The 20,499-nt window shown below is 45.1% G+C and overlaps 1 protein-coding gene across 1 annotated transcript in view; it reads right to left on the bottom strand.

Annotated features, from left to right (window-relative positions):
* Positions 1-3,655: 3,655 nt before the first annotated feature.
* ISM1 (isthmin 1) overlaps positions 3,656-20,499 on the bottom strand; it is a 74,886-nt gene continuing 58,042 nt past the window's right edge. Inside the window, exons 4-6 of the mRNA XM_023251469.2 lie at positions 12,780-12,923; positions 9,213-9,302; positions 3,656-5,364 (exon numbers count right to left, since the gene is read on the bottom strand). Of these exons, the coding sequence (XP_023107237.1) occupies positions 4,847-5,364; positions 9,213-9,302; positions 12,780-12,923 (752 nt within the window). The 3' untranslated portion in view covers positions 3,656-4,846. The remainder of the gene's footprint in view (positions 5,365-9,212; positions 9,303-12,779; positions 12,924-20,499) is intronic.

The raw sequence follows: 20,499 nt of genomic DNA, 5'->3' as shown, positions 1-20,499 counted from the left end.
AGCTCAGTCCCACTGAGAATTCTGGGAATGGTACAGAATATGCTTCAGAATTGCCCCACTTGGGTGAGGAGCTGGGGTGTTCCTCCATCAAGTTCCTGTCAGTCAACTGTTAAGTGCTCCTGGGGGGCACTGTTAAGTCCCTGGCACTTTGGTCTGTTCCTATGCAAGCCAAGTGGGTCCCACTGCCTAGAGAATGTGTTCAGGCAAAGGCTTGCAGGAGCTTCCAGTTGAGAGTGGGGCTGGTGTACACAGATGTGTAGTCAGTGTGGTAAGTGCCAAGGGGCAAGTGCTGGACATCAAAAGCATCTGCCAATGAGTAGGTAAGACAGGTTATCTTATCCAATTTATAGATAGTAAACTGAGGTCCAGTTTAACACTATAAAACAATGTGGAAGGTGGTGAGGGGCTGGAAAGGACCTCTCTTCTTTGGTTACCTACTTTCAGCCCACCCAGAGTCCTTTTTCGCTTGCTTACATTCCTGCTTTGTGTAATCAGGCAGTTGGTGATCTACCTCTGTGGCAGACTGGCTAATGCTCACATAGTCTTTCTCTGCTTCTTTCACCCCCAACTAAATTCTGTTTCCCAATCTGCCTTGTGAAAGAGTGTGGCATGGAACAGAGCTGTGGAGATGAAGTGGAAATGATGTACAGTACTTCTCTCCTTGATCTATGCAAACCTTTATGCATGGCCTGCCTGCTCTTTACTCTTCAAGCAGGCTGGGATAGAGATGACCTCCAGGACATCCTAGAGAGTTACATTTTGAGGATGGCCAGCCCACAGTATGGAAGGAGCCTGGACCCTTGACTCATCACCTAAAAGAGAGCCACTTGACCAGACACATCCCCTAGATTTTTACTGTGTTAAGCCACAGTGATTTTGAAGATTATCTATAATAGCTACTAGTATTACTATAAATAATGCAACATACATGTGTAATCAAATAATTTATTCTTCTTTATATCACTTATCATTATCTCAGATTATGTCTTTATTTTTCAGCTGTCTGCCCTCCAACAGGAGTATCTGTATTTGTATACTGTTTTATCTCTGGCATCTGGAACAATGCTGGGCAACTGGGAGATGTTCAATATACATTTTTCAAGTGACTAAATCCCAATGTCCAAACTTCATTGCATCTGACAGGCTCCAAGAACTTCATGGCTCTTATTCCATTCTCATAACAACTGTATGAGGAACTGAAATACATAGAGGCTGATTAATCTATCCAGCGGTACCCAACAGGCAATTGTAGAATCCAGGACTAGAATCCAGGAAGTTTGACTCAACCTTCAAATTCTTAAGCCCTCTGCACATTGTCTGACATCTGCCAGGGGCAGTGCTAGGAGCTGAGACTGTAGAAAAGTAAGAGACACAACACCTGCCTCTGAGGCCTACCCAACAGGCAACAGCATGGGGTTTGCTTGCAGTAAGTTTGCTAGAAATGTTGAGTTCTGTTACTGACCCAACTGGAGCAAGGGCTCTGCTATAGGAGCAAGCATCCTCTTACAGAATGACAGAACCGAGCAGAATATGTAGAAATAAAGCCAGATACTCTGTCTCCAATGTGAGATATAAGGGCTGATGCAGGGACATTTGGCAGATTTGAACAATTCAAGTAAAGGCAGAGTGAGTTAGAGAAAAACAAACACCAAACTGATCCTGTGAGTGCTGTGAAGACTTAGGAAGAGAGTAGAACAAGGGTTAAGGTTACAAATGTTGGGTTGGTGGTTAGAAAGAACTGGCTTCAGCTGGCTCTGCCATTTATGGAGCATTTATGACTTTGGGCAACTTTGCTAACCTGGTTGGGCTTCTTTTTCCTCATCTGTAAAATGGATGTGATGCACTATGCTTGCCTCCCATGTTAATGTGAGCTGCACAGAGGCACAAAGTGTGTGCTCAGGAAAGGGTGGCTAGTATAGTACCTATTCTTTGATCCCTGATGTTAGCCTGGAGAACTCTATCCTCTTGGCCGCTGAGCTACACAGGCAGAAACACCCCGCAGCCTGTAATCATGGTGGACAACTGTAATGGGGCCAAAGAGAAAGTTCCATTGTCCCTGTTCTCTTTCTCAACTTTCCCATGTGCAGCCACTAGAGGGCCTTGGGCATCTCTGCCACTATTGGCTTGCTCACATGGCACCCAGGAGGCCCAGTGATTAGAAAAAGGACTCTTTTTCCAGCAAAGGAGCAAGAAATTTGATGAGAGTCATTTGTAGAGCACTTGTTGAGGGTCATATTTACAGGTGCTGTTGGTGAAGGTGCAGCCTTCTCTGCTGCAGGCAAAGTTGGCCCTTTAGCACATGCTCCACTTCGAAGGAGAGAATTACTTGGGGCTACCAAGGGGCTGGCTTGAAGCCCTGTGTTGAGTCAGACAAGGTTGCCTTGTCTTAGCTGAGCAGAGGGGTCTGGCTTTCTGAGCATCACTCATTGGCTTTGGGACTGACAACTAGCTTATCCTGATTAGAGGCAGACCATAGTTCCACAAATTTCCAGAGGTGTGACACTAACTTGTACTGGAGAATAGGGATGTATTCAGTAGGCAAAAAGCCCGGGGACCTCTCTGCTCCCATTTCACTTCACCTTCCAACTCTCATTTCACTAGGTCAGCAAAGTCTGATATGAAAAGGCAAAGAGCCCATTGCAAACATTGCTCATATCAGTCATTCTCACTGTAGTAGGAAAGAGCTCTGTTCCTTTTTGTCTTCCAGGCTAAATCCTTAATAAAGACACCTTAGATATGGCTCCATAACTTACCACTCTTGTTCCTCTGCTTATCATTCTAAACATACTAGCCTTTGGGAAACACCAAGCTCATTCCTAATTCCTTGTTTTTGTTCTTTTTTTTCTGACTCCAAATGCCTCCATTTCTCTCTCCCTCTTTGCTTTATGAAATACCACACCTCCATTGGACTCGATAGGTACTTACCTGATTCCTGCCTCTGTTTTCCCATAGTACTTTGCATTTATCCTTAATAAAACATTTATCAGAGGGCTATTATACGTTTTTTTCTCTCCTCATTTGGTTTTCTCATGTGCTTCATTTCCAGTCTCTGCTTGAATACCTGTCTCAACAGGGAAATCACCACCTCAAAAGTAATGCAATCCAATGCAACTCTCTTTGCAAAAATAGTTTCCCTATTATAGAAACCAAATCTGCTTCCCTGATATATAGGTGTATTGATTCTCTCCCTACCCGTTCAGTTACCTAAAATTCCTTCAGATGTCAATAGGCTAGGAAAGGAAAGATGGGTCCAGTGTGATATATTCCCCCTCCCTGAGTTTTGGTTTTCTCATCCGTAAAAGGAATAATCTGCATGATTAGTTCTACTTGCTACTGTAATTGCTGAATTTTGTCTGGAAGCAGCCCTGCTCACCTGGACTGTCTTAAACCTTTGCCCTGGCTTGGTTTTCTTAGCTCCTTCTTAGCTCTGAGGAGGCAAAAACTTACCTGTGGGTCAATGACTTCAGCTTCCTGGGGACTGGGTTGACGTTCTTGGTGCCAAAGATGCTGAGTTATACCACCCACCATCACATCAATCAATGAGCCTTTTATTCCCACCTGGTTTAGACCTTCCTCTCCCCCTGCCTTGGAGTCCAGGGCTTACCAGGATTATTTATGGTATTTGTATCATAAATATTGGCAGGTAACACATTTATTGCAGGTAACACATTTTATTATGATTTTATTATATATTCTCTTTTCCTGGAGTTTTGCAAGTAAAGATTTCATAAGAACAAATTCTTTATTTGTCCTAAGTTCCACACTACAGAACCAGGTAATTGCTTGAAGCACAAGACTCAGCGACTCAATAAATACTTTACAAAAATAACGTAGTTTTTTCCCCTTTCTTAAAACATAAAAAAATTAGGTTTTTTCTAAACATGAGTCCCCCTACTCTTTTTATATGTATTTACTGGGAATATATTGGTGGAGAAAAAAAATGTTACAATGGTATTAAAATAAAATAGATGAAATGAGGTTTATGTTCTTTTACCATTTATTTTGCTTGTTTTTCTTTGGAAAAGTGCTACTATTTTTACATCTGACCTTCCCGCAGCCTTCTGAACCTACTAAGATATGAGCAGAACGTCTCCTACTCTGAAGCCTTTCAGTAGAATTATAGCATTATGCTAATATTGGCCTTTTATTTTAAAGCCTATTTAAAACCAGTCATCAGATTTGCCCCTAAAATACCCATGTGCCCCCCACCCCCTATTCAATCTTAGGCAAGGGCATTTTGGAAGCTGAGACTCCAGCAAGGTCCCTCAGGACTAAAGAATATTTGTTTTTAGGTGGCCGTTTTCTTATTTTGATACACTTATGTTGAGTTATTTAGTTTTTCTTTTTTTAAATCATTACAAAATTCCCTTTCTCTCCCACCTCCGGAAGCCCCTGTCTGAACTCTCACAGAAGGGATTAAACAGTTTCACAACTCCAGCGAAAAAGTTTATGCTTAAGTCACATTCATATTAAATAAGTTATATATAAAAACTGCTTATAACGTTTACAACTCAGTCTTTTCCTCTTTGCTTCTCTAGAAAACATTGGATCGGGGTGTGAGTTGAATCTCACCCACTATGGCTTCCAGGTTCTTCTGGCTTCTTTGTCCTCATCCTCCTGCTGACATCGCCCCTTGGAGGAATTTCAAGGAGCTCTGTGGGCATTTCAGATGGCAAGGTGGCTTCAGATGGCAGTCACCTGGAGCTGGTGCACACCCCTAGTGTAATTTATGAAAAATACCCATGTGGTATATACAAATATACATGTATGCGGATAAGAGGGGCGCTGCCCAAGCGGTAGATCAGTGTAGTGCATTTGTGTCACAAATACCCGAGGTGGCATCTCCTTAATACTCCCTGGCCTCTTGGAACTGCTTAATGTAATCTTCATCCGAGGGGCTCTCTGTGCACTTCTGTCCATTGTTGGGAGGCCGGGCCTCGTTGTATCTGCTCCAGTCACCCTTGCAGATGATCCAGGGCAAGACGTCCACCTTGTAGTGGAGCTCAGCTGAGAACTCAGTGCTGATAAGGTTGGGCGTCCCAGCCCCTTTGCCCCTGGTGATGAGCTGCATGTTGTCGCCATAGCAACAGTGCTGGGCGGCCAGCGTGGTGCTCTCCAAGGACAGCATGGAGCGAATGCAGTACCGGGCCGTGGGCTTGTAGATCTCTAGCTTCTCTTTGGGCCCACTGGCGTCCTTCCAGCGGAAGTCCTTGCGCTTAATGCGGTCAAAGATGTCCGCCGTGCTGTAAGCCACCTCTGTGGGGTAGGAGCAGGGGCAGCTGGGCAGGTCATTGATCACCTTGTGCATGTACTTCTTTAAGAACTCACTTTTGCAGCTCATCCATCGCTCACAGCTGTCCGTGTCTGAAAAAGACCAGGGAGAAACCCTCTCACTACATGCAAAAGGGGAAGCAGGTTAAGGCTGAGGTCAACTCCTGCCCTCCCAGGGGCAACCCCTGCAGCCCCCTGGAACCACCAGCCTTTGGTTGGCTTGCTCACCTCCCTTGAACTTGGGAACTTTATTCACAAGGCAACCCCCTCTCCACTTTATACTATGAAAAATTTTCAGACACATAGAAAAGTAGAGAGAATACATTTAAGCAGTGACTACCTATATGCCATCACCCAGATTTAACCACTACATTTGCTTCATCTTTTTTGTTTTTTTGAAAATATATATTATCCTTGAGTTTTGGTAGGCATCTGGGGGGAAAAAGGAGGATATGGGGATAACCACAACCCCCTTATCACCTATGACAAAATTAACAATAATTCAGAGGGCTATTTTGAATCTGCTCTTTAAATAAGTGGTGACAAGGTAAGGCAGAAAGTACCTCCAGGGGAATTTATAGGAACAAGTTTTATCTGTGCCCCTCACTCACTGGTTTAAACTAGAGCCATGGCCTGATCTCTTAACCATGGGTACCGAATAGCGACGACCACTGCAAGCAAATCCATACAAGATGCCTCAAAGAGGAAGGGGCTGGCCCCTGCTTTTAGGGCACTTAACATTTAGGCCAGAGGCCATTGACCTGAAGAACCCAGCCCTGGTGGTGTTCTATTTGGACCTTACAATATAAAAAATATTGAATTAATTGCCAATGAGTTAATAAATTATTGAATTAACTTAAGACTTATGTGATTCTAGTTATTAATGTGGATTCCTGGTTTTATTTGAAAAACCTAAAGATATGTTTATGCTGGTCCTGCACTGCCCCAAGGGAACAGGCGTCATGAACAGGCAAACAGTGGCGAATGTTGCACAAACCAAGGTTGAGCAGAAAAAATCTGCTGGGGTTGTCTGGGGGTGGGGAAACATTCAGCGTCACCAGAGCAGAGGTTATAGGGAATGAGGCTGTTGGCATCAGATCATGGGAGTCTTTGGTGCAGTTTAGGCTTGTTTAGATGGCCCTAGGGAACTGCTGAAGGCTTCTGAGTGATAGTGAGCTATTAGCTAAGCTGTACAATAGGAAGATACATTCAGAGCTGATATCTGTCATAAGAGTCCAGGTGGGAAGGGAGGGGATGGAAGGGATCAAGAGTGGTCAGAGAGTTAGGGCTGCTGGGCTTGGTGGGCTTGAGGGTAAAGGAGAAAAGACTTTAGGAGTGACTCCTCAGCTCTGACCCCAGGTGCCTGGGAGACTGGTGGTGTCCTAGGAGGGAATCAAGAGACTAGGATGGGGGTAGGGTTGGGAGGGGCAGTTTGGAGGAGGGTTCAGGCTTCTCTTCAGTGGAATGAGGAGGAGAGATATAGGGCATCTCTCAGGAGCTCAGAAATGCCTGGCCTAAGATAAAGAGTGTGGGGTCTTGTGTTGGACTGCCTGGGATCAACTTCCCGCTCAACCGTTTGGTAGCTCATGACCTCGAGCACAATATTCTCCCTCACTGTGATTCAGCTTTCTCATCTCTACATTGGGGATGAAAATAACGGCTGTCGCATAAAGTGTGCTGAGGATTAAACTAGAACACAGGGAGTACCCAGCACGCATGGGACTGGGGTGCTGCCTGAGGGCATGTGCGAAGGCTCCATTCGGACCTGAGCTCTGAGACTCCACCCCTGTGGAGCCCCTGACTGAACAGTAGTGAGAGCATGCAGGCTCCCTCCTGGGAAATGTGTGTCTGCAGAACCAGTGAGGGTCTCTTTCAGAGAGCATGGTCTTCAGAAACAAAGTTCAGTGAGGTGCTAGAAAATGGCTTTGTTATTATCCTTCTAGTGGGGAAGGTCATCATAATTCATGTACCTATAGAACATGCATTGACTTATTTTTATCAAACTTATGTAGATGTTCAGTGTGATGGGCATGCTCTAAATGCTTTGCAAATACTCATTTAATTCTGCAATAACTCTATAAGTTGGCACTATTACCTCAGACCATTTTACATATCAGATAACTGAGGCAGTACAAGGTTAATAAATGACCTTGTGCAAATCAAGCTTTGTCCCATCTCTGCTACGCATCTTCTGTTTGGGGTTTTATATCCTCATTCCATGTTTTTTCTTGCTCTGGAAGGTTTTTCTTGCTCTGGAATCCTCAGTGGATTGCATCAACACACTCCTTGAGCCCTGACTTCTTTTTGGGTTGAGCCAAGGGGAGAACCTGGCCAGAGACCAGGGGAAGAGAGGAGAGCGAGGTCAAGGTATTTGTTCCCGTGTCTCCTCCCTTGCTACTGCAGGTTGGCTACATCCTTCTTTAGCAACAAGAGTGCTGTTGGTAACCCTCTCCACACGGCTGTGGATTGTGGTAGCCACTCCTCCCCCTGCTCCCTTCAGGCCAAGGGGCAGTAAGGGCTCCCCACTGCTCTGTACGGCCCCATACATCCCCTTCTTGGTTTCCATTCTACCCTGCTCACACCTTTGCAAACAGACCCTCATCAAATGCTCTTCAATTATCTGTTCAGTGTGCCATGTTTGTTCATGCCCAGAACCTGACTGATACCCAGTCCTACTTGTGTCTGTGAGTCCTCAGTCGTATCTCAGGTGTGACTTTGCACAACAGAACCCATCCTCCCAACAAAGCAAGCAGCTGCCTGTCCGTAGGGTGTGCAATATGGAGAGACCCGAGAAGCCCTCTGCCCCGCAAAGACAATCTTTGTTGCTCTACTATTTTATGTAAATGTCCCACATTTAGTCTTTAATTTTGGTGTCGGGGGAGTCAAATGCATAGTGTTTGTAGAAGGCTCCTGCGAAAGGTAGCTTGTGTGTGTGTGAAAGACTGAGGTGGAACCCCCGGGTGACACAGAATTTCCACACTGCCTCCAGTTTGGCTGAGGAGACAGGGCAAAAGTGAAGAGGCTAAGAAAGACTTTCTGGGTGACACGAAGAAGTGTGACAGAAGGAGTCTCATCTTTCTGCAATAAAGAATTGCACCCCAAAGCATGTGAAGCTATTTTTAAAAAGGAAGCTTTCACCTCACACCTGAGTAGTCACTTTTTTTTTTGTAATTTTTTTAACGTTTATTTTTGAGACAGAGCATGAATGGGGGAGGGTCAGAGAGAGAGGGAGACACAGAATCTGAAACAGGCTCCAGGCTCTGAGCGGTCAGCACAGAGCCTGACGCGGGGCTCGAACTCACGGGCCGCAAGATCATGACCTGAGCCGAAGTCAGCTGCTTAACCGACTGAGCGAGCCACCCAGGCGCCCCCTGAGTAGTCACTTTTAATTTTGTCTGGTTCATGCTTATTGTGTTTGGTCTAGCACTTTCTGGCAGATGAGGAGCAGGGTATGCCGAAAGTTTACAGAAAAATTGATGAGGTAGAGAGAGGCAGGTATAATGCCGAGAAAGTTCCCTTTTTCTCTCCGTCCCTCCTTTTGCTGCAAAACTGAGATCAGCATTTCCTGACTTCTTGGGGACACTCAGTGAGGCCTGTGAGAAGAGACCCTATGCAGCCTGAGGCCCTACTGAGGCTGACTCTGTGCTCAGGGAGAGCAGTCCTGTCCCACTTCTTGCCACGGAAGCTGTGTAGCACAAGGCAGACCCAGCCGGCTGCTCTGCTCAGGCTGGTCTGGGAGGCCCGGGACTGCTCTCTCCTGCTCGGACTGTATTAAGGTGGCAAGAAATGTGCTGGGAGAATTGGACCCCATAAGAGGAAAACAAAACACTTAAATGGATCCCGGGATGGGACGGCACTGCAAAAGCAAAAGGAATCACCAAAATATTAAATCAATATTTGAATAAAAAACCAAAAGGGGTGGGGGAGAAAACTCTCCTTACCAACTTCAAACAGCTTGGTGGCATTAAACTCCTCGCTTCCCGCAAGCAGACTCACTTCGGTGGCAGCTGTCCTGAAGGTGTCTTCGATTCCTAGACACAGACAGGAGCTCATTTTTCCCTAGTTTTATGGAAAAAGTTACCCTCCACACACCCCCCCCCCCCCAGCAAATACAGAAACAAATACACCTGAACAAAGCTTTTTTGTATTCATGACCACTCCTGGGTAGGAACTTGCCAGTGGAGGAAACAGTAAAAAGCAGGTAGTAGAGCATAAAATATATTAAAACCCCAGATACCATTTGCAGCATGAAATCAGATCCAAATGTGCCTGAATTAGCCTTTTTTTTTTTTTACCATATTTTTATTTTTTTAGAGAGGGTGCAGTGTAAGTGGGGGAGAGGGGCAGAGGGAGAGATAGAATTTTTTTTTTTTTTTTGAGAGAGAGAGAGAGAGAGAGAGAGAGAGATGGAGAAAGTGAGCCAGGGGCAGAGAGAGAATTCCAGGAGAGGCAGAGCGAGATAGAGGGAGAGGGGGAGAGAGAGAGATAGAGAGAGAGAGAAGCGGGCCTTACCCCAAGCAGGATTTGTGTTTATCTAAAGCGGGGCTCGAGCTCACCTGATGTAGGACTTGAACTCACGAACCATGAGACCATGACCTAAGCCAAATTCATATGCTTAATGACTGAGCCACCCAGGTGCCCCTGAATGAGTCTTAAGGAACTCATTCACTAGGCCCAGGAATGGGGTTTGGGGCAGTGGGGGACACATGTCTGCAAGGTTGTCTGTCTGCTGGTGTCAGGGTGACAAACTGAACTAGAGGCAATGGTTAATATTTTGTCTAGTGGCCAATACCAGTTTTAAGGACTGACTGGGTTAAAATTATAACTAGTCTGGTGACGTTGGGGAAGCCTCTTTACCTTTGTATGCCTCAGCTTTTGCATCTGTAAAATGGAGAGAAATAAGTGCCCCACCTCATTGAGCTGAATGCATTCAACAAATTATGTGTAAAGAAAGCACGGTAGTTAAGCGGTAACTGTTGGTTGAGAGTTTTCCCTGGTTGAGAAAACCAGTTTTCCCTGGTTGGTTGAGAGTAGCTCATTTTGAGGATGTCGCAGTCCACAACTAAAGACCAGATACCTCAAATTCTAGGACTTTCAGCATTGACAACGATGCTTCAAAGAGAATACGCCGACCTTGTCATTACTTGCTCTGAGGGACTGAACTCAGCTTGCCTCATACTTCTTGGTTTCTCTTTCATCCCCAAACTACCATTCCCATCCAGGCTTCCCTTACGGACAGGAATCCTGTGCTAGCTGAGGCATCCAAGGAGGCTGGAGTGGTGGAGAGCCTTGGCTGCCTGCTAGGTGTGACTTGATTTCCTTTAAGGGGCTCTCTCTGACTTTATGTGAGGCCCCTTGAACTTATTTGTAGGGTTGACTTAGGGGACAAACTTTTACAGGGTAATCACTGCCAGGGTGGGGAGATTGCCTGCCCCACGACTCCTTCCAGTATGGCTGAGAATCAACAAACCAAATAAAGAAAAAGATCCTGTAAAAAAAAAAATCCTTCATGAAGCCCTGAAAACCTGGAAGGCTGAGGAACAGAGAGGCAGAAAGGATGGAAGGAGGGCAAGATCAGATGAGAAGAAAATGTATGAACAGTGCTGCTGGGCATGCCGCTCTTGGTGGTGAGAGAAAATGAGAAGGAAACATTCAAAATGGTGGCAGAGAAACATTCACAATGGTGGTCACCAGGTGGTAGACTTGGATCCGGATGCCAGCCTGGGAAAAGAAATAACAGGCAAGCCCCCAAGCCCTGACAGTAAATGCCATCTGTATCCATGACTGGCTGAGCCCCATATCCTTCCTCCTGGTGGCAGTGGAATAGTTTAATGGTTAAGAACATGGACTCTGGAACCAGACTGCCTGGATTCACATTCAAGATTGATCACTTGCTGCTTGTGTGACTGGTACAAGTTAATCCCACGCCTGTTTCCACAGCTGTCAAGTGGGTACAATAGTAAATACTTATTTCATGAGGCTATTGCAAGGATTAAATGAAATAATGCCCCAAAAGACCTGAGAAATTGGCTTGATACTTAAGTCCTCAAACAATCCTATTCTTCATGATCTTCATTACATTTTGTTTTCCTTCTTCACCATCTTCGCTTTCTTTATATTCATCTTCGCCTTTGTTTTCTTGTTTTATCTCATCTCCATCATCATCATCTTCTTCATACTGTCCTTCTCTCCCTTCTTCCTTTTCTTCATGTATTTCTCCTCTTCCCCCTTCTCATGTTATTATTATTTATTGGTATATTTTGTACCCACCTAAATCCCATCACACCAGACTTCCAACTCAGCTTCATTACAGTGAGCATAGGAAAGATCGGGAAGAGCATCTTGATGGTTGCTCCATTTTCTGAAATCCACCTGCATGGCTGACATGGAGCCCAAGCTGCCGCTTGTTAAACGTCAGCCCCATTTTCTACACATGCCCCTTTGCTAACAGACACATGTCCAGTCTGATCCTTCCTCTCTCCCCTCAGAAACCCCTTTGCTCTTTCACTTCTTTTCTGTTTCAGATCTCAGCCTTATGGTCTGACAACCAAGTTTCTAGGAGTAGGAAAAGGAAGTCTGGGGGTGCAGGGATCTAGTTTTCTGCCTCTGATAGTCATCTTTCAGATGAAGCCATTTGGAATGTACAGTTTCTTGGAAGAACCTGAGATATTATTTGAAGCTGGCATTCTACCTGGCAATGGGAACGCAAAAGTAAATGTAAAACTGCAGATCAGGAGCTGGTAAATTTTTTTTGTAAAGGGGCAGAGAGTAAATGTTTTAGGCTTTGTGAGTCACATGTAATCTTGGTTGCATATTTCTTCCCCCACCCCTACTCACCCTCCTCTCCCTCCGTTTCCTCCTCCTCTTTCTTCTCCTCCTTCTCCCCTTCCTTCTTCTTGACCCTTTAAAAATGTGTAGGCCGTATAAAAACAGGCCACATTTTGACACCCAACTGCCACAGACAGTCACAATTATTCTTTTACCCCCAATGGCCTCTCTCCAATTGCAATTAGTTTAGTTTTTAAAACACTGACAATGCAGTTTAAAGGGATAATTAACTGCCAGGTTTCCTCCGTCTCCTCCCTTGGAGGCTTCAGCAACTCTCACACATCACCGACAGGGCTACCTGCATGGTTCTCCTGTATGTGGCTGTCAATCCACTCATCCTGGCTTCCTTATCAGACCACAAATGTCTGTCTGCGTCTCTTCAAGGCACAACAAATCCCACATCAAAGTCTCAAGTTAAACAGAATCCCCCCTTTAAATTAAACAAGTACACTGTGGCATTGCATTCTAGGTCATGGCTATAGCGATTGTGCATAAGGCTCAGAAAACCCATCTTTTCATCCATTCAGCTCATTATGCTTGTGTTAGCTCTTGTTGTTTCAGCCTGGTCAGAATTCTTACTAGGGAAATGGTTGTCTTTTAGAAAGTCACTTTCTCTAAGGCTTAAAAATAAGTTAAAAACCTCCCCCTGAACTTGGAGCCACTCCCCTGTGTATACCAACCTGGGCAGTTTGGACGATCACATGTCCTAGATTCTGTTGCGGTACATGCGTAGCCACAAGACCTAGTCCGTTTCTGGTTGCCGTTCCCACAGGTGACACTGCAGACAGACCAGAGACTCCAGTCGCCCTCACCATCTGTGGAATCTGGAAGGGAGCCAGGGATACGGTCACCAGCCTCGCCTAAGGAGTCCCCAAATCCCTCTTGTCAAGCAGCCTGCCAGTTGTCTTCTTCCATCGTTCTCACTGTTGGAGAGGACTAGATGCCAGCTGGAGGCAAAAGGCTTATGGCTCCAGGGTTCATTCTAGGGATTAGCTTCATGAGAGCAGGACTCTGTCTGAGGTTTTGAGCACTGTGGTGGTCAGCACACAGCCAGGACCTGACTCCTAGAAGGTGCCCGGTCAGTGCTTATTGAGAATGCCTGCATTTGTAGAGTATGGGATCATGGAATACTATGGTAGGTACCATACCTACCCGTGGCCACCATCAGTCCTTTCCCGCCTATTACATACGAGAGAGAGAGAGAGAGAGAGAGAGAGAGAGAGAGAGAGAGAGATTGAGAGAGAGTGTTTATTTCCCCTTCTTTAAAATCTGAGCTGACTTTGGCCTTAAGAGGGCCTGGCAGCTTCTGACTTTTGCTCTAGGCAATCCGGTCACTGTGAAAGAAACTGAGGCTAAACTTGTGAATTGTGGGACACCGCATGGAGATGGAGGAGGCACATGAGGGGCTGCAAGGCACACACATATGAGTGAAGCCTTGTTGAACCTTCCAGCCCTTCCCAGTGGACAGATGAACACAGTGGATGCTTAGGAGCACACCAACTGCCTAGTGGGGCCCTGCATGAACTCCTGAGCCACAGAATCATGATAAATAATAAACTGCTGTTTTTTTGTTTGTGTTTTGTTTAAAATTTTTATTTTAGAGAGAGTGAGAGTGCAAGTGGGGGAGAGGGGCAGAGGGAGAGAGAGAGAGAAAGAGAGGGAAAATCTTAAGCAGGCTCCATGCTCAGCTCAGAGTCTGATATGGGGCTTGATCTCATTACCCTGGGATCATGACCTGAGTCGAAATCACGAGTTGGATGATCAACTGACTGAGCCACCCAGGCACCCTAAAACCATTGTTGTTTTGGGATGGTTTATTATACAGCAGTAGATAACTGCTATATAAAGATAGAGCTAGAAATGATCCTTTGAGGTCATCACTCAATGTCTATCCAATGAATATTTATTGAGCCCCTATTATATGCCAGGCATAATTCTAGTTATGTGGGAAATATCATTAAATAAAACTTTTAAAGATTTTTTTTCCTGGTGGAACTAATATTTTAGTAAGAAGAGTCAGGCAATAATCAATAAAAATGAGTAAGTTATACAGTGTATTAGAAGTCAATAAATGATAAGGAAAAAAGGAGTAGACCAAACTGGGGGGTGGGGGTGCTGAGAACGTGAGTGGTGTGAGGAAGGTTGGTATGTTATCAAGATGAAGTTCCTCTTTTAAAATTAAAGAAACCAAGTCCTGGAGGGACTGGGGAACTTACCCAACGTCATAAGGGTAACAGAGAGGAAAGCTTGGGCCCTAGTGCTAAGCCCTTGGTCTGCACAGCATGATCCCCTCTGAAGCATCTGCACTCTGTAATACTTTCTCCTGGTTTATCCAGATCTTCCTACGGCCTTGGGGCTGCCTCCAATGCCAAACTTGGAGCTACAGGCATGTGCTTTGCAGGGAAGGGGCCCTCTCTGTTCATAACAGGTCGCGGTGATTGTTATGATGTAGGCCCATCAGGAATGTAGTCCACACATGTTTCTACCTGTAGGATGGGCCCTGTGCCAGCCTCCCAGGCTGCTGTTTGCATGGCATCCACTCTGAACACTCCTCAGGCAAACACAGGGCTGCCGAGTCTCCTCAGCCCATTAAACGGAGTTGGGGAGGGGGGTGTCGTTCATGGTTGTGTCCTCTTCCCTAACCCAGAGCAGAGAGTTTGCCCACACCTTGCCTGCCCCAAGGGCCCCCATCCATTTCTTCTCTCTCCCCAAAAAGGAATCTTTTTTTATTTTGATTATCTTCTAAGAAATGGTTTTCCAGCAACATGGCTGAGCAGGTGTTTGAAACTACTGTCTCGTGTGAAGGAGTTGGGCCCATTTCCCCAGTGTCAGCCTCTCCATCTCTCTTATCTCTTACTAGGCATCAACAGTAGAATTAGAGAGACAAGTTGCTTCCAGAGGGCGAAACCATCTCAGTAAGGGTGGTTGCTGCTCCCTCCAAGACCTCTGTGGTCTGGTATCTCTTGGTAATCTCCCCCCGAGAACACCAGAGCAATCATGAGATCACACTCTGGTCAGTGGGAACATCCAGGTGCTGTGGGTTATAGGCACACACTAACACACTGAACCACATCCGACACGTACCACCAAGACCAGATTTGTTAAAGGGAACAACGACAACAAAAGTCACAAGTAAAGGTCGTAATGTCATTAGACTCATAAAGGGGACGGTGGGCAAGTCAGAGAAAGCTTACTAAATCAGATAAGTAGAGTTTATGTCATGGATATGCTAGGTACATAATCCAGTGATGCCAAGTGGTGTAGCTGTTTTGCTTAGCCGAAGCAATGGGACCTCAACCATCTAGATCTCCTACAGCCTTTCCTTCCTGTTGTAGTAAAATGGAGAGACATTTTGGAAAATATCTTTGACCTTTAAGATTCTAACATTAAGCCCGCCATGAGGCTTATATTGGAATCTTTGCACAAGGTAATTTCTGGTCTTGGTTTCTTAGATCTAAATTATTGAATGTTAATACTGTGTTGGATATGTGAAAAATGACTTCCATCATTCCTTTCCCCATATCTGCCCTTTGGTTACTCTCTCCTGCCCACCCCAGCCTGGGCCATGTGACTTGCTTTGGCCAATGGGAAAATAGCAAACATGATGCAAACAGAGGCAGGAAAAGTGTTCGTGGATTAGGGTTTGCTCTCTTGACACAGAGAACTCTTCCATCACTATGTGAAGAGCCTGGGCTGGCAACCTGGGGGGTGAGGGACCAGTTAGAGAGAGGCCCCAGCCACCCCAGCAAGCCTAGCTATTCAGCTGGGGCCCCATCATTGAGTAAAGCCATCCTAGACTATCCAGCCCCAGCCAAGCCAGCCCAGAGCGAATAACAGTTCCGGCAAAGTTCAGACTCTTTTCTTTTTTTCTTTTTTTAAAATGTTTATTTTTGAGAGACACAGAGAAGGAGAGAGAGAGAATGAGCAGAGGAGGGGCAGAGAGAGAGGGAGATAGAGAATCCCAAGTAGGTCCCATGCTGTCAGAGCTGAGCTGGATATGGGGCTTTGAACTCATGACCTGAACCCAAACCAAGAGTTGGACGCTTAACTGACTGAGCCACCCAGACACACCAAAACTGTGGATTCTTAAGAAAGAACCCATTTGTTCTTTTAAGACACTAAATTTAGGGGGTGGTTTCTTAAGCAGCAAAAGTTACCTGTTACAAATACACCATAAAATTCTCCCTAAAATATGCTCTCTAGACAGCTAGCAGAGTCTGGAACAATGAAGGGTTTATTATCCCAATAAGTGGCTCTCTTCATGTTATTATTATTTTTTTGTTTCTTTAAAAGCATAAAGAGAGAGAGAGAGAAAAAAAATGATCAGGGGAGGGCCAGAGAGAAAGGGGGACAGAGGATCTGACACGGGCTCTGTGCTGACAGCAAAGAGCCTGACGTGGGTCTCGAACTCAGGAGCTGAGTTCAGATCATGACCTGATCTGAAGTCAGACAACCAACTGAGCCACAAAAGCGCCTCTTCATGTTTTTATTTTAAATGCTCACAAAGCCACTGATTTTTCCAATTTTTCAAAACATGGTCCCCCAAATCAGAAACAGAAAAGCTCCATACCCATGTGGCTAATCATTTCTATTAGGTTAGCAATGAAATGAAGCCACCTCCTAGGGCAAAGCGTGTATGTCCACTCACCACCCTGCAGGCTCCATAGCATACTGTCCCAGATAAATGTCCCAGCAAAGACCCTCCTCTTGGGTAATCTCTATTTGTTCAATGCATGCAAAGGACAGAAAGCTTTGAGGGCAGTATTCCTTTCTGCTATAGCAAAACAAGCCTGTTGTCATGTGCTCACCTGCCAGGGAGCATCGCTCAGAGCAGAAAATGAATATGAACAACAGTAACCACTAAGATGACAACAATGACAGTAAAAGACAGTCCCTGTGACATCAAAGAGTTCAATGAAGGAAGAAAACAATCCACAGGGTACTGGGCTGAGAGCTGGGTCTCAATCATGTCATTTGAAATTTTAAAGTAGTGATTAAGCAGTTTCAGGTCACTAGAGTTCTGTGGGACAGTTATAGTGTCTGAGCAACTGGAGTGATTTGGGTCTTGACTTGGTCACTGGCAAGCCTCCACCACTAATCCTAGATGAGAGTGGCTACCAATTATTGAGGGCCTGCTTTAACCAGCTTCTCTGTCTAAATACACTGATTAAACTCCTATAATAATCCTATAAGGTAGGTAGAAACTTCCTCCTTTTATGGATAAAGAAACTGAGGCTCAGAGAGGTTAAGGGTCTTGCCTAAGGACACACAGCTCAAGCCTGGCAGATCTGGGATTAGATGTGAGGTCTCTGTGGCAGCATGCTGTTCTATATCCTGGTACTCCTGCAGCTTTAATTCTGGCCCATGTTGGCCTCTCTTTTTTAAGACACCCACTTATGTGGCCATAATTCAACATTACAAAGAAAAAGCCTCGACAAAAATCACTGTGAAATCTATTAAAATAGGACCATGACCAGTCAGAGAATTGCAAAGAACTGAGTCCCAACCCAGGTTTACAGTAAGCGATGCCTATCTGATTTCATTATATGGTTGATTCAGAACAATTTTGGCAATGGTATTCTACTATTTGACAGAAAAATATTTACTCGGATTCTTTCTTGGTCCTTGATGATACCTTAAGTGTCTACACAGAAGGTATTTAAAATGCAGCATCTCAAATTGAGTCCAAAATTGAGCCAACCCGTGGTCACATCATATGTTTCCACAATCGCAACTTAGGTGTAACTAACTCCCATTGTGTATTTTAGAATTTATTCTAAAGATGCCATTAAATTCTATTTTTTTTACACCAACATTTTTTTGAAGAACTCTTTGGCCACAAACATTTAAATTATTACGAAGGATCCTCCCTTCAAAAATCCGAGATCAACTTCCACCACAAAGGCCAGTTCCTGTGGTGATTTTCACACATACTTAGGCACAGTGAGTCTTGCTGCTTTGCCACCGCAGGAACCTCGCCATCCTGGGCCATGTGTTCATTCCCTCTGTCCTTCACCACACACATCATAGGGATAAATACTTAGACATTGTTTAGTAGTTTCTTATTGATTGAAATAAAGAGCATTCAGCTCATCCGATGCTGTGTGGAATTCTGGAAATCACACATTCCTTGTGAGCCCGTCAGGGACGTAAGTAATCATTCATTCATTCTGCATGCTACTGAGCATTTACAACATGCTCAGAGTCTTGCTAGTCAAAGTGTGGTCTGAGCACTGTCAGCTTCATCTATGGCATCAGACTCTGCATTTTAAAAGACCCCAGGTTAGGGGTGCCTGAGTGGCTCAGTCAGTTAAGTGTCCGACTTCAGCTGAGGTCACGATCTCATGGTTAGTGGGTTCAAGCCCCATATCGGGCTCTGTGTTGACAGCTCAGGGCCTGGAGCCTGCTTTGGATTCTGTTATCTCCCTCTCTCTCTTCCCCTCCCCTGCTTGTGTTCGTTCTCTCTCTCTTTCTCTCAAAAACAAACAAACAAACAAACAAACAAACAAACAAACAAACATTAAAAAAAAGACCTCCAGGCTATTTGTGTGCACACTGAAACCCAAGAAGCACTCCCTTAGGGATATTTTAAGGGACGAGATTTTCTTTATAAAGTAGCAATCCTGATATCTGCTCTAAGGATGAGGAAGTTACCAAGAGATAGTCCAAACCCATGAAAGATGGGGGTTTCCCATGGCCCAGGGATGCTGTGAGATCCAGATGTGGGATACTGCACAGGTATTCTAGGCCTAGAGAGCTGGGGTGAAGGTGACAGAGGCAACCACAGGAACTGTCCTAGTAGAAGCAAATTCTATCCTCAAGATTGAAATGGACGATGTTCTTAATGTTCATGAATTTGGTAGAGTGTATTCTGTAAGAGCTTTAGATGCAAAAGTTGTTTCTAGTGGTGGTCTTCAACTTCGATGAGCATGAGAATTACCTGCTGACCTTGGCCGAGAAAAGAAAGAAACAAAAAAGCAAAGAAAGACCAACTCCAGGTCTCACTCCTAGACACTCTACTTCAGCAGAAGGACAGCAGCATCTGTCAAATGAGGCTGCACACCGGAGTCACTCATGGAGCTTTGAAAAACTAATGCTTGGGCCTCAACCCGAGAGATCCCAATATAACTGGTCTGAAGACAAGTCTCGGCATCGACTTTAAAAAATTGCTGGGGTGAGTATAATGAGCAACCAAGGCTGAGAACCATTGCTCTGGGATAGTGGTGCTCAGTGTACCAGAACCTCCAGAAGGCCTGTTCAAACACAGATTTTGGGGACCCCACCCCAGAGTGTCTTATTCAATAGGCCTGGGGTTGGGGCCTGAAGATCTGCATTCCCATCACAGTCTCAGGTGATGTTGATGCAGCCGATTTGGGGTTTACACTTTGAGGAATGTTGGTATAGAGAGAGACAGGGCTGGGACCAGGATTGGCATTTTATTTTCATTTTTTTATGGGTATTTTTGAGAGAGACAGAGTGTGAGCAGGGAAGGGGCAGAGAGAGAGGGGAAGACACAGAATCTGAAACAGGTCCCAGGCTCCTAGCTGTCAGCACAGAGCCCAACATGGGGCTTGAGCTCTGAAAGGCAAGATCATGACCTGAGACAAAGTCAGGCACCAAACCGACTGAGCTACCCAGGTGCCCCAAGGATTGGCATTTTTAAACATGCAACCAAGGGATTCTGATGTGGAGGGTCTGAGCTCCATTCTTTGAAACAATGTTCTGTATGTGCTGAGCAAACAGCTTAAGCCAAAAACCAGTGGTGACATGTCAGACTGGCACCCAGGGATCCTCTGTGTTTCTCTTGCTCAACACCATGGGACTTTTACCCCCATTTATATCTTCTAATCTAAGCATCCATTTCTATTGTCCTAAAGGATGTGCTATTTTTTATTCCCTAGAGAGGCAGAATAACACAATGGTTAAGAGAACAGATGCTGGACTCGGACTGCCTGAGATGAATCCTAGGTCTTGACCCTTCAAGTCAAATTGTTTGACTTCTCTAGCCTTCAGTTTTTCCATCTGTAAAATGGGGTATCACCCTCAAATTGCTGATTAAATAAGCTAATATATGTGAGATGCCATGAAGTGGGACTGGTGCATGGGGAGTGCTATAAAATGTTGATGATTATTCCCAGTCCTTTCTCTTAGAAACAGATAAATTGGACTTCTTCCAGAAAAGGGGGGAGGTTTGAGAAGCCTCCTGGCTGGAAAGAATATGGGAGTTCTCTTTCTGCTACCCTAGTATTTGATGTGTATCTCTACCATGGCACTGTTTTCCTCTCTCACTTAACTTTTCTCCCTTATCCACAGATGGTGAGATCCTCATTAGGGAAGACCCATGTCTTTCTAACTTTTGGATTCCCAGAGCCTAGCATGGTGGCAGACACAATGCATGAT

Source organism: Felis catus, chromosome A3, assembly GCF_018350175.1.
Source record: "Felis catus isolate Fca126 chromosome A3, F.catus_Fca126_mat1.0, whole genome shotgun sequence".
Taxonomy (NCBI): Eukaryota; Metazoa; Chordata; class Mammalia; order Carnivora; family Felidae; genus Felis; species Felis catus.
This window is presented reverse-complemented; position numbering and strand designations above follow the sequence as displayed.